Genomic DNA, 21,717 nt, shown 5'->3' with positions numbered 1-21,717 from the left:
TGATCAGGAAGGGATGTTGTACTTTGTCAAATGCTTTTTCAGCATCTATTGAGAGTATCATATGGTTCTTGTTCTTTCTCTTATTAATGTATTGTATCACATTGATTGATTTGCGGATGTTAAACCAACCTTGCAGCCCTGGGATAAATCCCATTTGGTCGTGGTGAATAATCCTTTTAATGTACTGTTGAATCCTATTGGCTAGTATTTTGGTGAGAATTTTTTTATTTATTCAATTTTATTTTAAAAAATTATTTATTTATTTTAGGGCAGTCAAAGGGAGAGAGAATCTCCAGCAGACTCCTGAGTGTGGAGCCTGATGTGGGGTTTGATCTCATAATCTAGAGATCATGACCTGAGCCCAAACTAAGAGTTGGGCACTTAACCAACTGAGCCACCAGGCACCTCCAAATGGAACTTTTAAAAAAATGTTGCTATTATGTTTACTAGTGGTAAGAAATATAATTTATTTTAGCATGATTTATCTTTCAGAACATTCATGTTACTTAGATATACTGGATTGAAATACTATCTAGATAGTTCAGTTACGTGTTTCATATTTACAGACATTAAAGATCATTTTGGGGCACTTGGGTGGCTCAGCAGTTAGGCATCTGACTCTTGATTTCGGGTCAAATGAAGATCTTGGGGTTGTGGGATTGAGGCCCATGTTGGACTCTGTACTCAGTGAAATGGGCTTGGGATTCTCTCTCCCTCTGCCCCTCCGCATGCTGATGCACTTGCTCTCTCTCTCTCTCTCTCAAATGAATAAATCTTAAAAACCCAGCATTTTTTATGACTAAATATAAAAAATTTTTAAAAATTTCAAATCCATTTTGAGTAAAACAACCATCACAGAACAGCCAAATTGTACATTTACCTGGAACTTTTTGATCTTCCCAAATGGCAACTCTGCATCTATTAGGCAGCTCCCCATCCTCCCTCCCCCCAAACCCAGGGAACCAGCATTCTACTTCTGTCCTATGAATTTGACTTCTCTAGGAAGCTCATTTAAGTGGTATCATATAATGTTTGTCTTTTTGTGACTGGCTTATTCACTCAGCATAATGTCCTTAGGGTTTATCCTTCCTGTGTGTCAGAGTTTCCCTCCATTTTAAGGCTGAATAATATTCTATTTTATGTATATCCACATTTGGTTTACCCAATTGATGGGCACTTGATGTATCAGTTGACGGACACTTGGGTTGTTTCCTCCGTTTGGCTATTGTGAATGCTATGAACACTGATATACAAACATCTCTTTGAGATCCTGCTTTCAGTTCTTTTGGTCATATACCCGAAAGTAGAATTCTTGGATCACATGGCAATCTTTTTTTTTTTTTTTTCAGCCTGTATATTGCTAAGATTTTTAAAATTAAGATATAATTGACATATAACATTATATTAGTATCAGGTGTGCAACATAATTATTTGAAATGACCACAATAAGTCTAGTTAACATCCATCACCACACATAATTACAAAGTTTTTTTCTTGTGTGGCAATTCTATTTTTTTTTTTTTATTTATTTGAGAGTGAGAACAGAGAGAGACCATGCGAGCAGGGGGAGGGCAGAGGGAGAAAAAGAATCTCCAGAAGACTCCCCATGGAGTGGGAGCCCGACACGGGGCTCAAACCCACAACCCTGAGATCATGACCTGAGCTAAAATCATGAGTCAGATGCTCAACTGATTGAGCCACAGAGGCGCCCCTGTGGTAATTTCTATTTTTAATTTTTGAGGACCTGCCATACTATTTTCTAATGTGCTGCACCTTTTTACCTTCCCACCAACGACCCACAAAGGTTCTGATTACTTCACATCCTTGCCAACACATGTTATTTTTAAAATTTTTTTGATCCTATGGGCGTGAGGTGTTATCTCCTTGTGGCTTTGATTTGCATTTCCTTAATGACTAAAGCTGTTGAGCATCTTTTCAGATGCTTATTGGCCATTTGTGTATCTTCTTTGGAGAAATACCTATTTAAGGCCTTTCCCCATTTTCTAATAGGTTTTTGGTTGGTTGTTGTTGTTGAGCTGTAAAGGGTTTTAAGCCGGATGTCACTGTTAGATCTATAGTTTAGAGAGAACTGAGCTTAAAGCTTCTGCAGTAACCAGGATGAGAAAGGATGAGAGTCAGAGCCTCCAGCTGCAAGAGAGACGCTGTGCACAATGCTCTTCCCAAAGGCCTGCCTGGGCCTCCTTCCTGCTCTGGATCTTGGGTAGCTTAGGACGCGGGGGACCCAGGTCATTTTTTTGAATTCTGTGTAAAGTATCAGAAGAGTGCCTGGATCATAGTAAATGTTAGCGATTATTGTTATGTCCAAAGAGACTAGGAGCTGTCTAGCTTCCTACCAACAGCCCAGTTGCCCCCTGCTCTTCCTCTCCAGCTCAAGGCACCTATACGCCTAAGCCAGGGCCGCCCCTCTCTCCTGCCGCCTCCTGCGGGTTGCAGCCAGGCGTGTCTCCCTGACGCCGGCAGGGGGCAGCATTGCACCACAGCTGTCTCCGGGCGGCGCAGTAGGTCCCACCTGGGAAGCTGGGAGGGCGGACCCCTCTGTTTCTGCACCGCATTCAGGGGAGCGCAGATACTGCGGTCTCTACCGGCCCGGGCTCTTCTTCCTGCCTGGTGTCCTGCCTCCCCCTCCGCGAGGCTATTTGCCCTCGCGACGTATTTGCTTCTTCCTCTGCCCCTGTGCAACGTGGAGGCGCTCCAACGTGCTCTTGACCCCGTGGACCATCTCCCATCTGTGGAATGGGAATAACCGCGCAGCGTCGCAGGGGTTGGCCCAGGCCGGGTCCAGAGAAATGGGCAGGAGATGCTTTAACTTCCACCATGGCTTTCCTTAGGGAGTAGATGGGTGGGCATCAGGCCCAGAGTTATCTGGCAAGTGTGACCAATCAAGGGAGAGTGTGGCCAGGAGGCTGTATACATTGGCTTCTGCTTCAGTCTGTGGCTGGCTGTGTGGTCCCCAAGAGAGTGCTGATCTGGACATCAGCACAGGCCACTCTTGAACCTGCACAGTGTCTTTGCTTGTGCTTCCTGGAATGCTCCTCTGCCCATCTTCTAACCCAGCTTATGCTTCTCAGAAGATCTTAGCAGCCTCCTAAGTCTCTCAGGGCCTGGCATCAGATTCCCTTGGCCCCTGCCAGCCCCCAACAGCAGTCCTGTCCCTGACTGTGCCAGGCTCAGGACCTCACACCAGGACTCCTGTCTGCCCCGCCACAGGCCTTAGTAGTAAACCACAGGAGTGGTCTGGCATGAGTAAAGGAAGGTGTTGGGTGAATGGCTCCCATTCTGGAGTCTCAAGGATTCCAGGGGTCTAGCCCTTGGCTGCCTTTCTCCATAATTCCTGAGGGGACTTAAACACTGGTGGAGGGGACCCCTTCTCCCACCATCTATGGTCACACACCTCTAACAGTTCACCTTCTTTAGGAACCTGGGACAGGAAAAGACCTTTCGAAGAGCCACAAACTGGCAAAGAACACTCAGTGACCCCAGCGATCAGGAAACGCTCATTAAGATGATTTTTCACACAGAAAAGACACAACTTTTCACTTGCCAAATGAGCAAAACATTAGAAATTAACAATGCCTAGTGTTGTGAAGGTACAGAGAAACATTTTCATGAATTGTTCATGGAAATGTAAGTTGGTTTTAAAAAATGGGTTTTGAGGGCAATTTTGGAAATACATATTAAGAGATTTAAATTATGCATAACCTTTCTAGGCATTTATCCTAAAAAATAATTGCATAAAAGCTGGATATATCTGTATAAGTATTTTTACAGTTGCAATGTTTATAATGGTAAAAGTGGGAAAAAATGTCCAACTGCAAGTGACTGGTTAAATAAAGTATGAAAGATCCGTGAAATAGAACTGCAATCAGCCATTAAAAATCATGTTTTCAGGTGTCTGGGTGGCTCAGTCAGTTAAGCATCTGCCTTCAGCTCAGGTCATGATCCCAGGGTCCTGGGATGGAGCCCCACATTGGGCTCCTTATTCTGTAGGGAGACTGCTTCTTCTCCCTCTCTGTCTCCCTGCCCATCCCCCTGCTTAACCTCTCCCTCTCTCTCTCTCTGTCAAGTAAATGAATACATTCTTTAAAAAAAATCATGTTTTCAGAAAAAAGTTGCATGTTAGGGGGAAGTGCTCATATTAGAATGTTTGTTCACTCATTAATTCATGGATTTAACTAACATTTATTGAATATCCAGACATGCCAGACATTGTTCTAGATACTGAGAATACAAATATAAACAAGGTAAACTAAGCAAAAATTAAGATTTCCAACAGTGGTACTTTTGTCTGCTTTTATTAAAAAAAAAAAAAAAAAGTCTGAATAGAAAAAAGCACAGGGAAAAATACCATGATGTCAACAATGGCTATGTTTGGTTCACGGTATCAGTAATGATTTGTGTTACGAATAACTGGAAACTTTACTGCAGTAGCTCAAGTGGTGGAAAGCTTAACTGCCTCAGGTGTTGGAAGCTGGGAAAGTCTACTATTTTAATCTGATGGCTCTGCCCTCCTGGGGTGGGCTGTCAGTCCCACAGGTGGCTTCTTAAGATCAGAAGATGGCAGCCTGTGTTCTGGATCTCCCATCCACATTCCAGGTTGGGGGTGGGGGGCGGGGAGAGCAAAATCTTTCTCCTCCGGAGGAGGTTTTATTACCCAGGAGCTGGGCTCCAGCCAGTGTCGCCTAGGTCAGGAGGAGTCACAGCCCTGCCCCTAGCTGAAGGAAGGTGCGGAAGAACACAGAGGTGGTGTTGCGAGTGACTGTAATGTTCTTCTCCGTGTGTTCTGGCATTTTCTAAGTCAAACCAGACACTAAAACAAGCTTTGCATAGAGAAGAAAAGGGCTCTTTATGTTGTAAGAACTAGGGTGGGGTGGATTGCTGCAGGGGATGCGAGAACAGAGCGAGGCAGCAGCAGCTGGGCCCCTGAGGCTTCTCCCCCAACTTCCATCCCTGACCTTTGGTTTGTGGGCCCCTCCCACCAGGGCAGCTCAGAGAACAGGCAGTGCAGTGAAGGTCTGTGGCTGCCCCAGTGACGGCTGCTCGATCCCGCTGGCTGCCTTGCTGGCCTGCCCTAGCTCTCCCCACTTGTCGCTCTTCAGTCTGTGTCTTCCTCTGTCTCTCTCTTATAAAGACCCTTGTGATGGCAGTTAGTGTCCACCCAGACAATCCAGGACAATCTCCTCCCCTTGAGTCCTTAACTTAATCAGACCTGCAAAGACACTTTTTCCAAAGAAGGTCACATTTACAGATTCTGAGGATTAGAATGTTGATACCTTTTCAGCCTATCACATCCACTCATTCACTGTCCAGTCACTTTACTGCTCTGAGCCTCAGTGATCTCATCTGTAGAATGGGGATGAGAAGCACGTTCTCACAAAGTCTGGTGATGATCACCAACATAAGCAGAAGGACTGGGCCTCTCTGTGATTGAGCCCTGCCCTGCCCCTCTGACCTCAAGGGCTGTTCTCATCACTTAAGGCAGCTTCTCCTTCCCCCTCTTTTACCATCCACCTGTCCTGATCCTGGAGACCTTTAAAGAGCACCCGGGAGGCATAGACCGGAGGGCCTCTGATCTGCAGATCCTTGTCCCCATCTCTACCTGCTTCTCCTTCTTGTACTGCGGCCGCCCCTCTGTGTGGTGGTGTTGTGCCAAGGCCTGGAATGTGGCAAGTGTTAGACACATAGACACATGCATTCTCCCTTCTTCCCCTGGGAGCCTCCCCCTGGGGCTTCTGCACCCTCCTACTCCCTCTCTTGTTTCCCCACCCAAACCCTGGGGCTCTCTATTTTCTAGATGAGTCTCTGGGAAGTTAGGGACCTTGCCCAAGGTGGCACAGCACATTAGCAGTGGATCCAGGACCCGGGCCATCTCCCTGTCTCATCCAGAGTCATACTGGGCAGCCCCTGCTCCAAGCCAAGTCCCCAGGAACATCCCTGGGAGGTAGCACCTTCATCCTTCGGATTTACAGGGTGCTAAATGCATCATGACAACCAGACTAGGAAAAAATCAATCACAATTTCATTTCATCTCTGGATAAAAGAAGAGGTTTACAGGCCAGAAAACCTCCTCGTGGAAATAGGTGTGTCCATAAGCAGGGTGATCTGATCTGCTAGGGGTTGTTTCTAGCAGGATGCCTGGGTTGGGGGAAGGGCTTATCTGCCAGATGAACCAGGGCTCCAGGCAGATGCATTTTCCCTAATCCCTGCTCCCCAGGGTAAAATGGGGGTCCCAGCTCTGAGAGACAGCAGGCCCAGGTGGGTGGGAACTGCTGGGCTGTACCTGGCTTAGGATGGGATGAGGTGGGATGAGGGTGGGCCTCTCACATTCATTTAACAAAGGGGCTAGGGCCTTCGCTGTGTAGCTCCCAGTCTCTAAACCCGCGTGTAGGTTGATACTTGGGGACCCCATTGCAGATGCGGAGCAGGCCAGGACAGGGGTCTAGGGAGCCTCACATCTGTGAACACCTGCAGCCCTATCCCTCAAGAGGACATATGACTGACACAGCGTGTCCTTTGCAGAGCCAGGATTGAAGAACTTCCTGTGAGCTCCCTGGCAGCCAGGGAGACAAGGGCCTCACTCACCCCTCAGTCCTGACTCTCTACTGCAGATCAGTGGCCTTCCGGCTTCCCCAGGATGTCCACTGAAGACACAGTAGTTGGCACATTTCTGGCCATGGAGTCACCCCAGGGTGCTGCTCTACAGAGATGTGTCTGGGAACAAGTGAGGCTGGCCTTAGTGTCTCCCATTAGGGCCACTCTGACAATCCACCAACTCCTCCTTCATGTTCCTCTCCCCTCTGCATTTCTTATATGCTTCTTCCTCTACTCTTTCCCTCTTGCTGTTCTCTCTGCTTGAAATGTGTACCTTTTTCCTTAACTCAGCTCATGGTCTCAGCCCCACCTGCATGGAGCTCACTGTAGCAGAGGACAGTGGCAGGAGGAGCCCTGGGCAGTGACCGGAGGGGTGAGGGGCATCTGTGGATCTCCATATTCTAGATCTGGAACCCTGGACAGTGGCTGATGAAAGGATGAGCTTGACTCGCGGGATGGACAGACAGGCCAGGGGGTTCTTCCATGCTGCTTGGTCCCACCTGAGGAATCGGGAGCTCCCCCAAATATAGATGAACCAGGGCTCAGGGCCTGGGGAAAGAAGGGGAATGCCTCCCCAGGCCTCGGAGCTGGAAGCAGGGATTCCAACAGCAACATGGCAGGGGCTTTGTGCTCAGGGAGAGACTCCCTGGCTGGTGGTTTTCACACTTAAGACTCTCAGCTGCAGAATGCTTTCCTCACACGCAGTGGACAGAGCACCCATAGGCAAGATGTAGAAAGTGGGGTGGGTCTAGAGCCCCAGAGGCCCTAAGCCTCCTCTGAGGAAGCTCCTAGATCTGGGCTGTGGACGCACATCTGGGGGACCAGTGCTTGGGAGGAGCTTGGGCGTCAGGCTGCCCCAAGGCCTGGGACTAACATGACAGGTCACAGGGATCCTTCCTGGGAGTCTGCCTTCCTTCCCTTTGCTCTTCTTTGGCAGGAGGTAATGCCTTGGTGCAGATTTTGCCTTGCCTTGTCTGAGCTTCTGAGGGGCCTAAAGAAAGGATGGACCCTGCTGGCCTCAAGGGGCCAAGGGGATCCCTGGGTGTCAGTCTGAGAGTCCCACTTGGGCCTGAGCTGGTGTTTGGTTCTGCTACCCTACCCTGCTTGGAGAGTCTGGGTCCAGGGACCAGACCTCTGTGGTCCAGTTTTTTTCTTTTGAAAGAAGCAACTTTTTACACAGGTAACTCTTTGGACTACCTTGATTTTAGGTAGACTGAGCACACTCATCTGGGCCCCGGTTTCCTGACTGTATAATGGGGATAAAGAGGGGTCCTTACCCTGCAAAAATAAGGGGAGGACATACTGTGTGTGGTTTTCTTCTTCCTCACGGGGCAGGGCTCCAGCAAGTGAAGACCTCCCCTACGCCGGCTGCCAGCCACGGGCACCTGCACCGTGCCATCGGCAGTGGGGCAGTGAGGGTACCTGGAAAAGGTGCAGCAGCTGAGTATGGGGGAGTCTGGGGGCACACCAGTGGGTCCTGCTTGGTGGCTGCACTCCCCCACCCTCTACCTCAGGAAAACCAAATGCATAGAAGGCTCAGATAATAAAATGAGAGATGCAAAAGATTGCCAGCTTGGGAAATTGAAAGTAAAAACCCATGAGGCTACCCAAGAGTAAAAATAAAATAAAAAATATGGTAATATAAAAGGAGATCAAACAAAATAAATACAAGCTGAAAAATAGTGAAAATGAAATGAGAGAGGTAGGCAAGAAGGGGCAAGGAAGACAAAGGAGAGATGGACAATTGATACATAATGGGGGGGGCAAAGGCACAACGGAGGGAAGGGGGGGATAAGCAATAAATAAAGGTTTTTTTTTTTTAAGATTTTTAAACATTTATTTACTTGACAGACAGAGATCACAAGTAGGCAGAGAGAGATGGGGAAGCAGGCTCCCCACTGAGCAGAGGGCCTGATGTAGGGCTTGGACCCAGGACCTTCAGATCATGACCTGAGCCGAAAGCAGAGGCTTAACACACTGAGCCACCCAGGCACCCAGGGTGTTTTTTAAAAAAGAAAAACCCAGTGGATTAAGAGGGGCCAGGGGGCAGTGAGGATTTCTGAGCTCAGAATCCTGACAGAGAGTGGGTTTCCTGGAGTGCATGGGTAGGGCCCAGCCTGGAACTCAGGCTGCAGGGGTCCCAGCCTGGTCCTTTAAGATGCTGGCTGGCCCCACCCCTGGGAGATGACCTCAGGACTTGGGTTGGCCTCCTCCTAGTGTACTTGGGAGACCTTGTCTTCTGTGCCAAAGCCTGCAGAGAATGGCCGGGCCGTGGTCTTTCTTGCCAGCAGTAAGCTTCTGGGAGGGCCTAGGCTGAACTGTCTTTGAAACCCCAGGTGGGCTCCATGCTGGAGGGAGAGTGGAAGGCAGTTTTTCAGGGTACAGCATCCCATGCCATCTGGGGGCTCTCTAGAAGGAAACCTGATTGGGCAAGGGCACCTCTGCGGGGGTTGGGCAGTGGTGGACCTACACAAAACAGGCAGCTTCTTAGGGATTGTGCCAGGGAGAGGCACCTGGGAGAGTCAGGATTCCAGCTGGCCCTTCCTTTGTACAGTTTTTAGCTGGGGTGAGAAAGAAGGTAGCTGAGAAGGGAGAGGTCTGCTTTTCTGGAATGACAAAGCTTTAAGTTACGATGATTGTGGCTTCCTAGTGGATCACTGTGGCCTTTCTCTTTGCCTTGACATTTTATCTGTAGCTTCAGCAGTAAACTTTTGCATCCGTCTTTATTTCCTTGCATGCAAAAATGGGAGTGCTACCTCATAGGTAAGATGTAGGGTGCCAGGCTCAGTGCCCACATGTGGCAAATGCTAAAGAAATGTAGTTAGAATCAGTATAGCAAGAGATCTTTTTAGTAAAAGCAGTCACCTCTACTGGCTGAACTCTGTGCAAAAGGATTTTTTTTTTTTTTTGGACTCAGTTTTAATATCTGTGAACATATCCTTGTGTAGTTAGGAGCAAACCAAAAATACTGAGTCCTGGGTCTGCCAGCAACTGGCCTGGGTGTCTTGGGTGAGTCAGTCACTCCTCTCACTGAGCCTGTTTTCCCCTCTGTGAAATGGGTATGCATCGTATGACCCAAGTTCGCCAATCTATCGTCTTCAGCCAAGTTATCACAGTAGGCGTGAACTTGCTCATGAGGTAAAGTTGCTTCCCCAGGAGCCTCGTTTGGGGGAGGCAGCTTTTGCAGTTCCAGAGGTTATCAGGGTTTAAAGGAACTGGGCTGGTAGGGATCAATAAGTAATTAAGAGTTTGATGAGCCTGATATAGCCCCATAATAGCCAGTGTTCCTGGAACCCGACAATTCCAACTTCGGGTGGCAGAGAAGATTAAAAGTCTTGCCTAGAGGTGGGTGTGCACAGGGACAAGTGATCTCTGGGTCTGCCTCCCAGCTCCAGGAGAAATGTGACCTATGCAGAATACCCCTTGTGGCCAGGCAAGCGCAACCCAGGCCATTCTAGTCTGGCTGTGAAAGCTGGCTTGGTAGTGTAGGAGTTTAAGCACCAGAAGACGAGCATCACGGATGGTGATGGAACCCATGCTGTGGGAAGTATAGGGGAAGGGAATACCTAGGACAGGAGAGGATATTGCCCAGGGCAAACAGCTTCCAGGGGATTCCAACTGGAGTCACAACCCTCAGGTCCCAAACCAGAGGGACCTTATCATCATCCAAACTGCAAACTAGTAGAAGTCTCTTCAAACTCTATGAGTTGGGGGTGCCTGGGTGGCTCAGTCGTTAAGCGTCTGCCTTTGGCTCAGGTCCTAATCCCAGGGTCCTGGGATTGAGCCCTGCATCAGGCTCCCTGCTCAGCAGGAAGCCTGCTTCTCCCTCTCCCCCTGCATGTGTTCCCTCTCTCGCTGTGTCTCTCTCTGTCAAATAAATAAGTAAACACAATCTAAAAAACAAAAAACAAAACTGTATGGGTTGGTAGGTTGTTTTCTTAATATTTTGGGGGGGGGTGGTCTTGAGGATTGTCCTGCTGCAATCATGCTAGCTCTGCCTTAGCACAACATACATCAAGAAAACTTCTAAGTTAGAAACATGACATATTTTACCAACACACTGCAGAGGCCCAAACAAGTGAGTTTGGGGATCCCGGACCCTATGACTCTTGACCTCAGATTTGAGCCCCTATTGGAGATCACACCCACTATCTTTACAAGGTACAGGCAGTCCCATAGGAACCAAATTGTTACATTAAAAAAAAAAATCTAGGGACGCCTGGGTGGCTCAGTGGGTTAAGCCGCTGCTTTCGGCTCAGGTCATGATCTCAGGGTCCTTGGATCGAGTCCCGCATCCGGCTCTCTGCTCAGCAGGGAGCCTGCTTCCTCCTCTCTCTCTCTGCCTGCCTCTCTGCCTACTTGTAATCTCTCTGTCAAATAAATAAATAAAATCTTAAAAAAAATCTACCCTTTGTTTCTCTTTCTATAACTTTTTGGTCAATGAATGGTGGGATTTTGAGAGAATGAGGATGGGGAGGGGTGTTGGAGAGACTGGGAGGCATATTTTATAACTCAAGGCCCTAAAGATAAATTTTCTTGAGGAAGTGCATTTATGTGGGCACTATACCCAGCTCCCAAGCCCAGTCTCCTGCGGGCATAGTCATTCTTCTCTCCTTGCCCAGGGGCCCCCTCCTCCTGGAAGTCACCTTGCCGGCTCAGGTGGTTCCCTGCTTGTTCTCCAACCCAGCTTCTCCTCTCCACCAGGCTGCCCCCCACCCCCAGCTGAGTCAGCCCCATCAGCCACTGCAAGGGTTGCCTCATTGCTCTCCAAGCTTGTACTTGGCCCTCTCCGCACAGCCACTTCCCCCACCTTTCCAAAGTAACATTTGTCAATGACTCCTCCGTGGTTGGCAGCTTGAGACACAAACACACATGCACACACACACTAAATTCTTTATCTTCCTGCCTTGGCTGGATAACCAGCATCAAATGCCTGAAGGCCTCTATTCCTTCTCCCTTGGTAACCCCACTAAGCTTTTAGAACTGTCACCTCCTCCAGGAAGCCATCCCTGGCTCTTCCTCCCATGCTTGGCCAAGTGCATGCATGGCTCATTCAGGGTCCTCGCCACATCTTCTAATCATCTGTTTAGGTGTCCACTTCTCCCACTGCGCAGGGGGTTCCAGGCAAGGTCTGTTGCTAAGCCTTTCCAAGTCCCTCTAGCCCAGCGCAAGGAATGGCAGGAACCTTTCCGCGGGCGGACTACAGCCAAGGGATGTTCCCAGGCTTTCTAGAGAGGCCCCTTACACGAGGCTCTGCCAGGCGCGCCCAGACCGAGCTTCCGCGGAATCGGGGTCCCGGAAGGCTCAGCTGCGTCCCCGAAATCTTGAGTATGCCTCGTGGATCCCAGTCCGTCTGGGACTTGGGGGTGCGGGAGCTGCGCGTCCGGCTTGCCACCTCCTCCCAGGCTTGAGCCGACTGGTTAAAGCTGCATCTGGTGGTGGCCGGCCGGAGGCATTCGCCAGGCGGCGGAGAGACCTCGGTTCGGCGCTGGCCGCCAGGAGCGGGCTCTCCGCCCGGGCTCGCGCGTGAAAGCTCCGTGCAGAGTGGGAGTCTGAGTACGCCGGCCGCTTGGAAGGCTCCTCACGTCCAGGCGCCGCGGTCACGGCTGCGCCGGTTTCCGGCCATGAATTAGGCTTCAGAGTCCGAGCCTCCTGCCCGACTCCGGGCTGAGCGCGGGGGATGGGCGCCTAACGAGGTTCGCACGGCTAGCTAGGGTTCGAGTCGCGGCCCAGGTTCTGCTCCGTAACGCTCGGCCGCGTCCGGTCCCCTTTGGCTCCCCTTGCATCCCGGCTCCTGGCTCAGCGTCCCGCTCCGTCTCTCTCTCGGCTACCCCCAGTGAGGCTCAGCTAGGGGCTCTCTGCCCGAGGCTGGGTGCATGGCCCGAGACGCTCGGCGGCTGAGGTCGGCGGGCGCTCCGGGATCCCCCGAGGGCAGTCGGTGGCCGAACCTTCTCCATCCTCCCGCCCCCGGAGAACAAGACCCAGGGCCGCCAAGTCTCTGCGCGCCGCTGATTCGGCTGGTCCCCGCTGCCATGCCAGCCCCCGAGTGTCCCTCGGACCCGGAGCGCGGAGCACCGGGCACCCCCTCCGAGCCGCGAGCGGGCGAGCGCCGCGCGGCGAGGCTGAGGCTCCGCAGTCACGTGGCCGAGAGGAGGGCGGAGGGGAGGGAGGCGGGCAGGGAGGGGAGGGGGAGCGGAGCCGAGGGGGAGGGGGAGGGGAGGGGGCGTCCTCCGCAGTTCGCTCCTCGCCGGGGCTCAGACACACAGCCAGCCCGGAGCCGCCGCGCCGGCCCGGCCGCCGCCGTCACCGCCTCCGCCGCCTCCGAAGCCGCCCGAGCCGCGGGAAGCGCCGCCGCCGCCGCCGCGGGCCGCCCCCGCCTCACCGGCCTCGGCTCGGGCTGCCAGCGCCGCCGCAGCCGCCACCGGAGCCGGAGCGGGAGCCCGACCGCGCTGGGCTGGGCTGGGCTGGGCTGGGGCGGGCGCAGGGCGCAGGGGCGGGCGCGCGGGAGAAGACGCACGGGCGGGCTCGGCTCTCCCGGGGAGCGGCCCGGGACTGCACCCGGACCGGCGCCTCCCCGCTCCGCGCTGCCCTCGGCCTCGCCCCGGGCCCGGGCGGATGAGCCGCGCGCCCGGGGGACATGGAAGCGCTGACGCTGTGGCTTCTCCCCTGGATATGCCAGTGCGTGTCGGTGCGGGCCGACTCCATCATCCACATCGGTGAGCGCGGCGGGCGGTCGGGCCGAGGCTGGGCGGGGGCCCCAGCGGCGTGGGGGGTGCGCGGCGTCCAAACTTGGCGGTTCCCCGGGCCGAGGGGCTCGGCGGGCGGTGCTCCCCCGAAGGGCCGCGCCGCGCCGCCCCGCGGAGGAGCTGTGCATGGGCCGCGCCGCGTTCCCGCGGGCTCTTCGCCGCTCCCTGGGGCTCCAATCCCTGCGGCCTTTGCCGACACTTAGGGCCGCGACTGCGGGGAACCCGGGGCCGGACGCGCGTCCAGACCCGCGCCCCCGGCTGGGCCGTCGGCGTGCTCCGAGCAGCGGTGGGTAGGGGGCGGACACAGCCCTGGGTCTCGCCAAGTTGGCAGGGCAGGATCAAAGAGGCCCGACCGGAACCGTGTGTGAATGTGGGTGGGTGGGTGTTGTCAGCGTGTATCACTGTGTGTGCGCCTGGAACCGTGTTGGTGTCACTGCGAGAGGGCGTTGGGATGTGTGTGTCCATCTGAGCCTGTGTTGGTGCGTGCACGACTGTCAGTCAGCCTGTTAGAGTGGACATAGTGTCTGCCTGTTTCCCCGGTGTGTTTGTGTATCTCTCGGTATATGTGTGGGTGTTTGTGTATCTGGTTGTGGCGACTGCAGCCCAATCTTGGACAGTCCCAGAGTTTCCCGTGGTCCAAGTCTTGGGGGCCGGCAGACGGTCCAGGTGGTGGGAGCCGGGGGAAGAAGCGTGGGCGGTGGGGGGTGGGGAGGAGTGTGTGTGCGCGCTGAGCGGGAAGAGATGGATGGAGGAAGAGAACCGGGAGAGAAGATGAGATAGAGGAAAGGAGGAGGGGGCCCCCGGAGGGGAAGTGTGTGGGAGTTAGTGGCAACAGGGGAGGAATCCCAGGAAGTTAGGCCGGGTTGGGGGGCCTGAGAGCGGTAGCTTTGGGGGAGCCCCTCTGCAGTCGCCTTTCCGGAAGTTGGGAAAGACCAGTTAGCACAGAGAAACTGGGGGTTGGGAGGTGTGAGAAGGCAGGGATGATGGGACAGGCGGGGCATGGGGGGTGGGGTGGGTTGGGGCTGGGGAGGGGTGGTGAGGGACTAGGCCTGGGCTTGGTGAGCTGCAACCCCCCCCCCCCACCCCCGCCGGGGCCGGGCGCCAAACCTGCTTCCCACTCGGGGGGAGGGGGGCTCGGGTCTTGCGGTCAGCATTGCGGCTCTGGGTGTAACGTGGAACCGGGTCCTTCCTCCTCCTGCCCGGTCCTGAGCTCTGGGGATCATCGGGCCCAGCCCTGGGACCGTGGGGGACCCTCGGGGCCTGGCGAGGGTGGGGGAGGACTCCTGAGTTGCCCAGGCTGCAGGGCCAGGCTCTGGCGAATCGGACCGATCTCTGCTGGAAGCGCAGAGTCGGCCGAGGCCGTGCTAAGGCGCCTAAAGGGCCAGCGGGAGGCTTCCCTGGAGATGTTCGCGGTTCTAGAAGGCCCTTTCAGGAGCAGTATCCTATGAGCTCCTCAGCACTGTTGGGTCTGACGGCAAGGGGTCTAGGGTCCAGTTTCCTCTCCTACCACATACACACAGGAAGAAGAAGATGGGAGGATGGAGAGCAGGAGGTGATGCTCAGGGAGCCAGGCTGGGACTGACCTGCCGGCAGGTGCAGCAAACTCACTGGGACTTGCGTGATCAGCTTCTCTCAAAGGGGGACTCTTAGAGCAGAAGGAAGTCATAATTACATTCTGGGATTGGGGATGGGGACATCGCTCTGCAGGGGAACTTTCTGGTTCCTGCGATGGGATTTATGGGGCGGTATCAGGGCATTTGGGTGCTGCCTGAGGCCACCCAGCTTGGCTCAGTTCGTTGTGTGTTGGTATGACCCGAACATGAGGTAGCTTGGTTGCAAGACAACGTGTGTGACCTGGCAGCATGTGCAATGTGCATGTGTAACTCACGTCAACTGTGTGCACAAGTGCGCTGTGTGTGGGGAACACATTCCTGTTCTGGTTGATCTAAGAAAGCCCTAAACTAGCCTGTGAAGCTAAAACCCCGGTCTGAAACTCCCACCAGACAACCAGCTAACCTGCCAACACCAAGACCTGAGGGCCAAGACCAGGGTGGGGGTGGGGTGGGGAGGGAGCGCTCCTCTTTCGGCCAGGTCTTGACCCCTCCTCTCCTCCAGGTGCCATCTTCGAGGAGAACGCGGCCAAGGACGACAGGGTGTTCCAGCTCGCCGTATCCGACCTGAGCCTCAACGATGACATCCTGCAGAGCGAGAAGATCACCTACTCCATCAAGGTCATCGAGGCCAACAACCCGTTCCAGGCGGTGCAGGAAGGTGAGCGGCTGCGGCGCCCAAGGCTAACAGGGCAGCCGTCTGCCAGGCAGCGTGGAGACCCACGGAGTTGCGACGGGTTCGGCCGCCCGGAGCCCCCTGTGCGCCCGGGCAGCCGTGGTGCCACGCATGGTGCACGCGTCCTCTCCGACCCACCAAGCGGTGGCGCCGGGAGTGCTCTGCGCCGGGGAGCTGGAGCGGAGAGCTTGTGAGCGCCGCGAGCTAGGCTCCTTGCGGGGCGTGTCGCGGGCTGGAGCGGTTCTCTTCTAGCTCGGTGGGTGCCTGTGTGCGCCCCGCGCTGCCCGCGCAGGCATGTGTGGCTCAGGGCCGTCTTTGTTTCTCCAGTGTTTGTGGGTGGGCGTGTCTGCGTGCCGGGTACCTGCGTCGGTGCACCTCTGCTGACCTCGAAGGTCCGGGGCCCTCCTCATCCCCAAGCGAGAAGTGCCTGGCGCGCGAGCCCGCGGTCTCCCCTCTTCACAGCGCAACCCGATACGCCCGGCATTTCGCGCCCCGCGGCCAGTCAGTGCCTCGGCCCCGCGTGTCTGTGCCGTGCTCCTCCTCCCGGCTTGGAGGAGCTGGTTTCTCTCTCGCTGTCCCTGCCGCGGGCAGAGGCGCTGTCGCCTGAGCCGGAGGTGGGCGCTGTTTGACCAGGAAAGGAGAAGAGCTGGGCCAGTCCGGCTTCGGGGAATCCTAGTCCGAGGCTGCGCCGGCCGCCGCCTCCGCCTCTGCTCTGGTCCCGTCGGTCGGACCCACCGGCGGGGGCAACAGGTGCGCAGCGCGGTCGTTCGCTGCAGCGGCAGCTTCTTTTCCTCCTTGTCTCTCTTCCTCTTCCGTGTCACCTGGCTCGAGGCTGGGTTCTGGAACCCGAGTTCCTCCCGCATACTGCCAGCCGCCTTCCTGGTCAGGGCTTAGGGCTCTTTCCACACTCCGGGCATCTGCCTAGCCCAGGTACCTTTTCCTCTCCTCTGCCTTGCTCCCCGCATTCCTGGGTTGACTCAGAGGCCCTTGCCCCAGAGTTTGAGGGTAGGGGGCCCAGCTGGTGGCAGGGGATGCAGGGATTCCTCCCAGGAGGGACTGATATTGGGAGGAAGTGGGCTGGTTCAGGGTTCCAGGTCTCATCTCATCTCCCCCATCTCCCACCCCCATTCCCCTAACGACCGAGTGCAGAGCCCTTTTGCTGCCTTTGAGTTATGTGCTGGCTGCTGGGCTCCTGGGTACCTGCAAGGGTAGGATTGTTCAGTGAAGACTCTGCTCTGTGTCCAGAAGGTCAAAGCTTTTTCTGGGGAGAACTTTGTGCTAGAAGGAGGTCTTTGGGAGTCTCCTGTTCTTGGATGCAGCAGAGGAGGGGAAGGCCCAACTGTGAGCTCTGAAGGCCCAAGGATGTCTTGGGGCAGGAGTACAGACCTGGAGTTCTGAGTGTGTTTTTGGAATAGCTGCTAGAGGGGTGAGGCTGGTGTTGCCTATCATGGGGTTTGCTGCTTCTAGCCTTGGCAGAGTCCGTTGTCCGATATCCACTGAGGTATGGGGAATCCCTGTCCTTTGGTGTCTGAGTAGCCTACCAGCAGTCCCTGCCCCCACATGACCCACCCCAGAACTTTTTTTCTGTGTGCCCCCACCTCCCACCTCCTTGCGGGTGCTTGGTGTGGGCTCCAGCCATGGAGAGTGGGGTCCTCCTTAGGCAGGAATAATACTACCTGGGGTGGGAATCAGGGGGGTGACACAGACTTATCCTCTTACATGTCACAATTTTTACAGTGCCTTCTGCTCCCTTGACACTGTTTCCATCATTTGGCTCTGTGGTCAGTCATTCTTTGTGCTTGGGAGTTGAGGACACAGGTGGACACATGCGTTTCTTGCTCTCAGGGGCTCACATTGTGGTGGAGATCCTGCCTGTGTTTTCCACCTGCGTTTCCGCTCTTCCACTTCCCCTGTTGACATACCTTGTGTCCTTTGACTTCCCCTCTGCCCTGTGGAGTACTCCATGTTCATTCATGATGCCCAACCCCGGCCACCCCCCCCCCTCCCCGCCCCCATCAGCAGGTCCCCAGAGAGTGAAGATAATGCTCTTGCCCAGGGTTACAGTCTCAGGCAGGTAACACATCAGCCAACGGGGCAGCTGGTCTCTGCAGGGCCTGGAGCGTGGGGTCTGGAGAGGTCAATGCTGTTAAAAGGAGCAGCTGCTACATAGCTTTAGACGATTTTTCCATTTGGGAATTAAAATCCTAATGTTATAGATGTGCATTTTTTTTTTGAGAGGAGCCCCAAATCTGCACTTTAATGTAAAACCTGATTTCTAACTGTTGTCAACTAATCAAGCAATTTAAACAATACAGTACAAGTCCAATGAAACGCATCTGTGGGCCATTCAACCTTCAGGTCCCAGTGCACCTGTGTTCTGGAGACACAGGGCTCCATCCAGAGGTCTTTTCTGGTTGACAGCTTGCTTTTCTGGGTCTCAGTTTCTCTATTTTTATGATTGGAAAAATGTCTCAGGCTCCAGGGATAGCAGGCCGACAGTTCTCAGAGGGTGTGAGAGGGAGTGTGTGTACCCATCCAGAAGTAGGGAGTTGGATTCTGGTGACTGAGGGACATCTGATGCCATCCAGGTAGAAGGATCCTGACCAGATGTTGCTGGGCTGCCTGCTGCTCAGAGTGTGTGTGCTGGTTAAGGCTGGTATGTGCTTTCAACTGATGAGCCTCGTGGGCAGAAATCCACATGGTTGTCCCGTGACCTTGCAGGGCCCTTGGATATCTACAAGGGACAGTAGCAGCCAGCCCCTCCAGGGCCTCATGGAGTGACGAGAACATGGAGGAGAGCAGTGCTCGGAGGCTCCTTCTCTCTAGCCTGGGGCTCAGCTGGGCAGATATCCAGCTCTCTCCTTCCTTCTGTGCTCTGGGATGCTGTCCATCCTGTTGGTGGGTATCTTCTTTCTCCCCTGGGCTTGGACAGTCATTGCAAGTGGCCGTGGGTGGTAAGTTTGGGTGGGTGGAGAGCAGGTATGGATGGAGGACAAAGGCATACTGGGGTTCAGTCTCCATTGTGGACTGGACAAGCTCCCCATGGATCCCCAGTGGGTTTGGGATTGAGGTGATGCCGTTCCCACTTTGGCCCAAGTGGCAGGACCATACAGGGACAAAAGCTGGGTTGCTGGAGTCCAAGCAACCAGGTTCACATTCGTCTTGCCTCATGTGTAGTGTGGTTCCAGGGGGGGCGTCCTGGCTCCACTTTGAACTTCTGTTCACGTATCTGTTAAAAGGGACCAAACATAGTACTGGGCAGGTGGGGTTCTCGTGAGGATTAAATGAGATGAGACATGTGTAAATTGTCTGCAGAAGGCCTGTGGTAGGTGTTCAGTAAACATGAATTCCCTCTTTGTCCCTTGACCCAACTGTGAATCCATCTCAGCTTCTCTTGAGGCCGGTGATATTTTCAGCGGCATCATTTCTTAAACTGGTGAATTCCTTGAGAGCAGACTCTCACTGACCTTTTCATTTTCAGCATTTTGCTAAACGTGCCCACCCCCCATTATAAAAGAAATGCATCGCTACAGTGAGCATGAATCAATTAAAAGATGTAGAAAAGGAAAGGACTGTGCATACTCATTATATAAAATATGGAAGGCACAGAAAAGCATCACGAGGCAGAAGAGAAATCGTTCAGAATTTCAGTTAGTTCCTTCTAGTCTTTTTTTCACTCACTGTATTTTGTATATTTTGTAAGTGCTGAGAGCTCCCATTCTGTTCAGCTGGGTAGCCCGTTTTTTCTTTCTTTTTTTTTTTTTTTTTCATTTAACATCATACTGGCTTTTTCTGAAATTGTTGCAAAGTATGTGTAAACACTACTCTTAGCGACTGCATGTATTTTATGATATTCAAGACAATTTATTATTTTTTAAATGGAATCATTTATATGCTGAGATATGCTGAAGTGTCACTGAAGAGAATAAGAGGCTCTGCTTCGATTCCATTTCTTCAGGATGATTTTGTACAAGTTCCCGACCAACCACCTTTGGAGACACTTGGTCAGTTGATGTAAAAGAATGGGTTGCATTTAATAAAATGCATTTGATGGGGATTTAAAGTTAGCAAGTGCCGACACTGGAGTGGTATTTAAAATGTTGTGTCTTGGATTTAGCTGGCAAAGTCCATCTTAACAGTCAGTGACAATTTTCCTTGTGGGTACTAGGAGAAATACTAATTTGTCAAATAAAAAAAAATTCATATTGTTCTAAAGTGTTTGCTGAAGGGGAAGATTATATAAAATGTGTAAATGCATAAAAGAACCAGCCGAATAGGAGTCTTCTCTGTTCACAGTGTTATCTTGTACTGTAAGTAAAAGACTTGGGATATTGGTTATCCTGTAGACATATCTGTCAAAGAGTGGAAAGATATCAGTTTAGGGAAGAGGAAGGAAAAAGAAACATATGTAAGGCAATATTCCTTTTAGTTACAATAAGCACAAAAGTGTTTTAGGAAGACAGGGTAAAGTATAGCTTGGTGTTTGTAGACTAAAACAATGAGAGAGCAAAGTCAAATGAAAATAAAACACAGTGAGCTTGTTGGTGCCCATCTGATGGTCCCTCCTGGGGTCATTCTGCCCCTCATGTGCCTGCTGATATCTGAGCATTCTGCTAGAAGGTCTCCATTGGAGCTTTGATGCCTCTGGAATCTTCCTTGGCTTCCATTCAGAAGGCTGTGGCCAGTGAGGCCGAATCTTTTATACCTGCTGGGAGATTCCCTTCTGTCCAGGAGGGGCTCTGTTGGTTCTCCTGATGTGATGTTAGTGACACTGAAAAGATGCCTGTAGGCCCATGCCATCCTTCCCATCCACTCGGCTGTATTAATTTTCCCCGGGAGCTGAAAAAAATTTTGCCACAAACTTAGATGGTTGGAAACAGAGATTTATCATCTCACAATTCTGCAGGTCAGAAGCCTGATACAGGTCTCCCTGGACTAAAATCCAGGTGTCAGCAGTGCCGATGCCTTCTGAAGGCTCTAGGAGAGGATGCATTCTCTTGCCTTTTCAGTTTCCAGGGGCTTCCTACCCTTCGCAGCTCCTGGACCGTTTCCTCTGTCTTCTGCCGGGTTGGTGGATGGGGTCCCTCTCAGGGCGTCACCCCGATCTCGCCTCTGTCTTCCCATCTCCTTCTCTGCCTCTGACTCTTGTCCTCTGCAGGGCTGTTGTAATGTCACTGGGCCCACCTGGACAATCCGGGACAATCTCTATCTTACAGTTAGCTGATGAGCAACCTTAATTCCCTCTGCAGCCTTAATACTCCGACACAAAGCCTAACACGGTCAAAGTTGCAGTGATTAGGATGCAGGCATCCTCGCAGGTGCATTGGCACACCTGTTAGTGTCTGTCACTGCCAGCGCACATTGTCCCCTCTTCCCCATCTCCTGCACGGTGGTCTGCTCTCCTGTGGACTGCGTGGACTCGCCTCATCTTTGCCAGACCCACTGGAGACACGTGGGTCTTATGGCCGTGTGTCCACGTCTCCCAAGCTCGCTCTGTGAGCCTGTGGGCCTCCGCAGACTTACCCGCGCTCTTCAGTGAGGCATCGGCGTCCTTCCCAGGGCCTGAAAACTGCTGGTGCCCGAGGACGTTCCCAGAGGAATAGGCTTTTTGCAAAGCCAGACTGTAAGGCCCATGCACCTGCCACCACCTGTACTTCCTTTTCTGTTTGCGCAGATTCTCCAGACCCTTCCCACTCCTCGCATCATCTGCTGTGCCCACCTAGAGCCCCAGCTGGGACCTTAGCAGAGTCCATCCTTCTCGGCTGCTGCATGGCCCTCTTCCTGGCCCCATGGGGGCTGCTGCTGGCAAGGTTTTGTGCTGGAAGATGATTGTGGCTGCAGGCGGGGTTCACCCCTCCCTAGAAGGAGGCTGGGGGCAGGGAACCATCTAGTCCCCCCTCTGGATTGCTCACTAGCCTGTGAGCCATAAATAAAGGAGTGGCTGCCCTCCTCCCTCAGCTGGGTTCCCAGGCTCTCCAGCGCTCTCCTTCATTCTGGGCTCACTCTTGGGTGTGCAAACATGTGCACGCACACACACACATACACACTCGCTTTATAGACTATACTCCTGCTGCAC

The 21,717-nt window shown here is 53.1% G+C and overlaps 1 protein-coding gene across 2 annotated transcripts in view; it reads left to right on the top strand.

Annotated features, from left to right (window-relative positions):
* Positions 1-12,825: 12,825 nt before the first annotated feature.
* Positions 12,826-21,717, top strand: part of GRID1 (glutamate ionotropic receptor delta type subunit 1) — a 682,834-nt gene continuing 673,942 nt past the window's right edge. Inside the window, exons 1-2 of one of the 2 annotated variants that reach the window (XM_032312359.1) lie at positions 12,826-13,325; positions 15,471-15,626. In XM_032312359.1, coding sequence (XP_032168250.1) covers positions 13,247-13,325; positions 15,471-15,626 — 235 coding nt within the window. In that variant the 5' untranslated portion in view covers positions 12,826-13,246. The remainder of the gene's footprint in view (positions 13,326-15,470; positions 15,627-21,717) is intronic. The other variant, XM_032312358.1, reaches the window with a different exon arrangement.

Source organism: Mustela erminea, chromosome 14, assembly GCF_009829155.1.
Source record: "Mustela erminea isolate mMusErm1 chromosome 14, mMusErm1.Pri, whole genome shotgun sequence".
NCBI lineage: Eukaryota > Metazoa > Chordata > Mammalia > Carnivora > Mustelidae > Mustela > Mustela erminea.
Note: the sequence above shows the minus strand (reverse complement) of the source record. Positions and strands in the feature narration are given on the sequence as shown.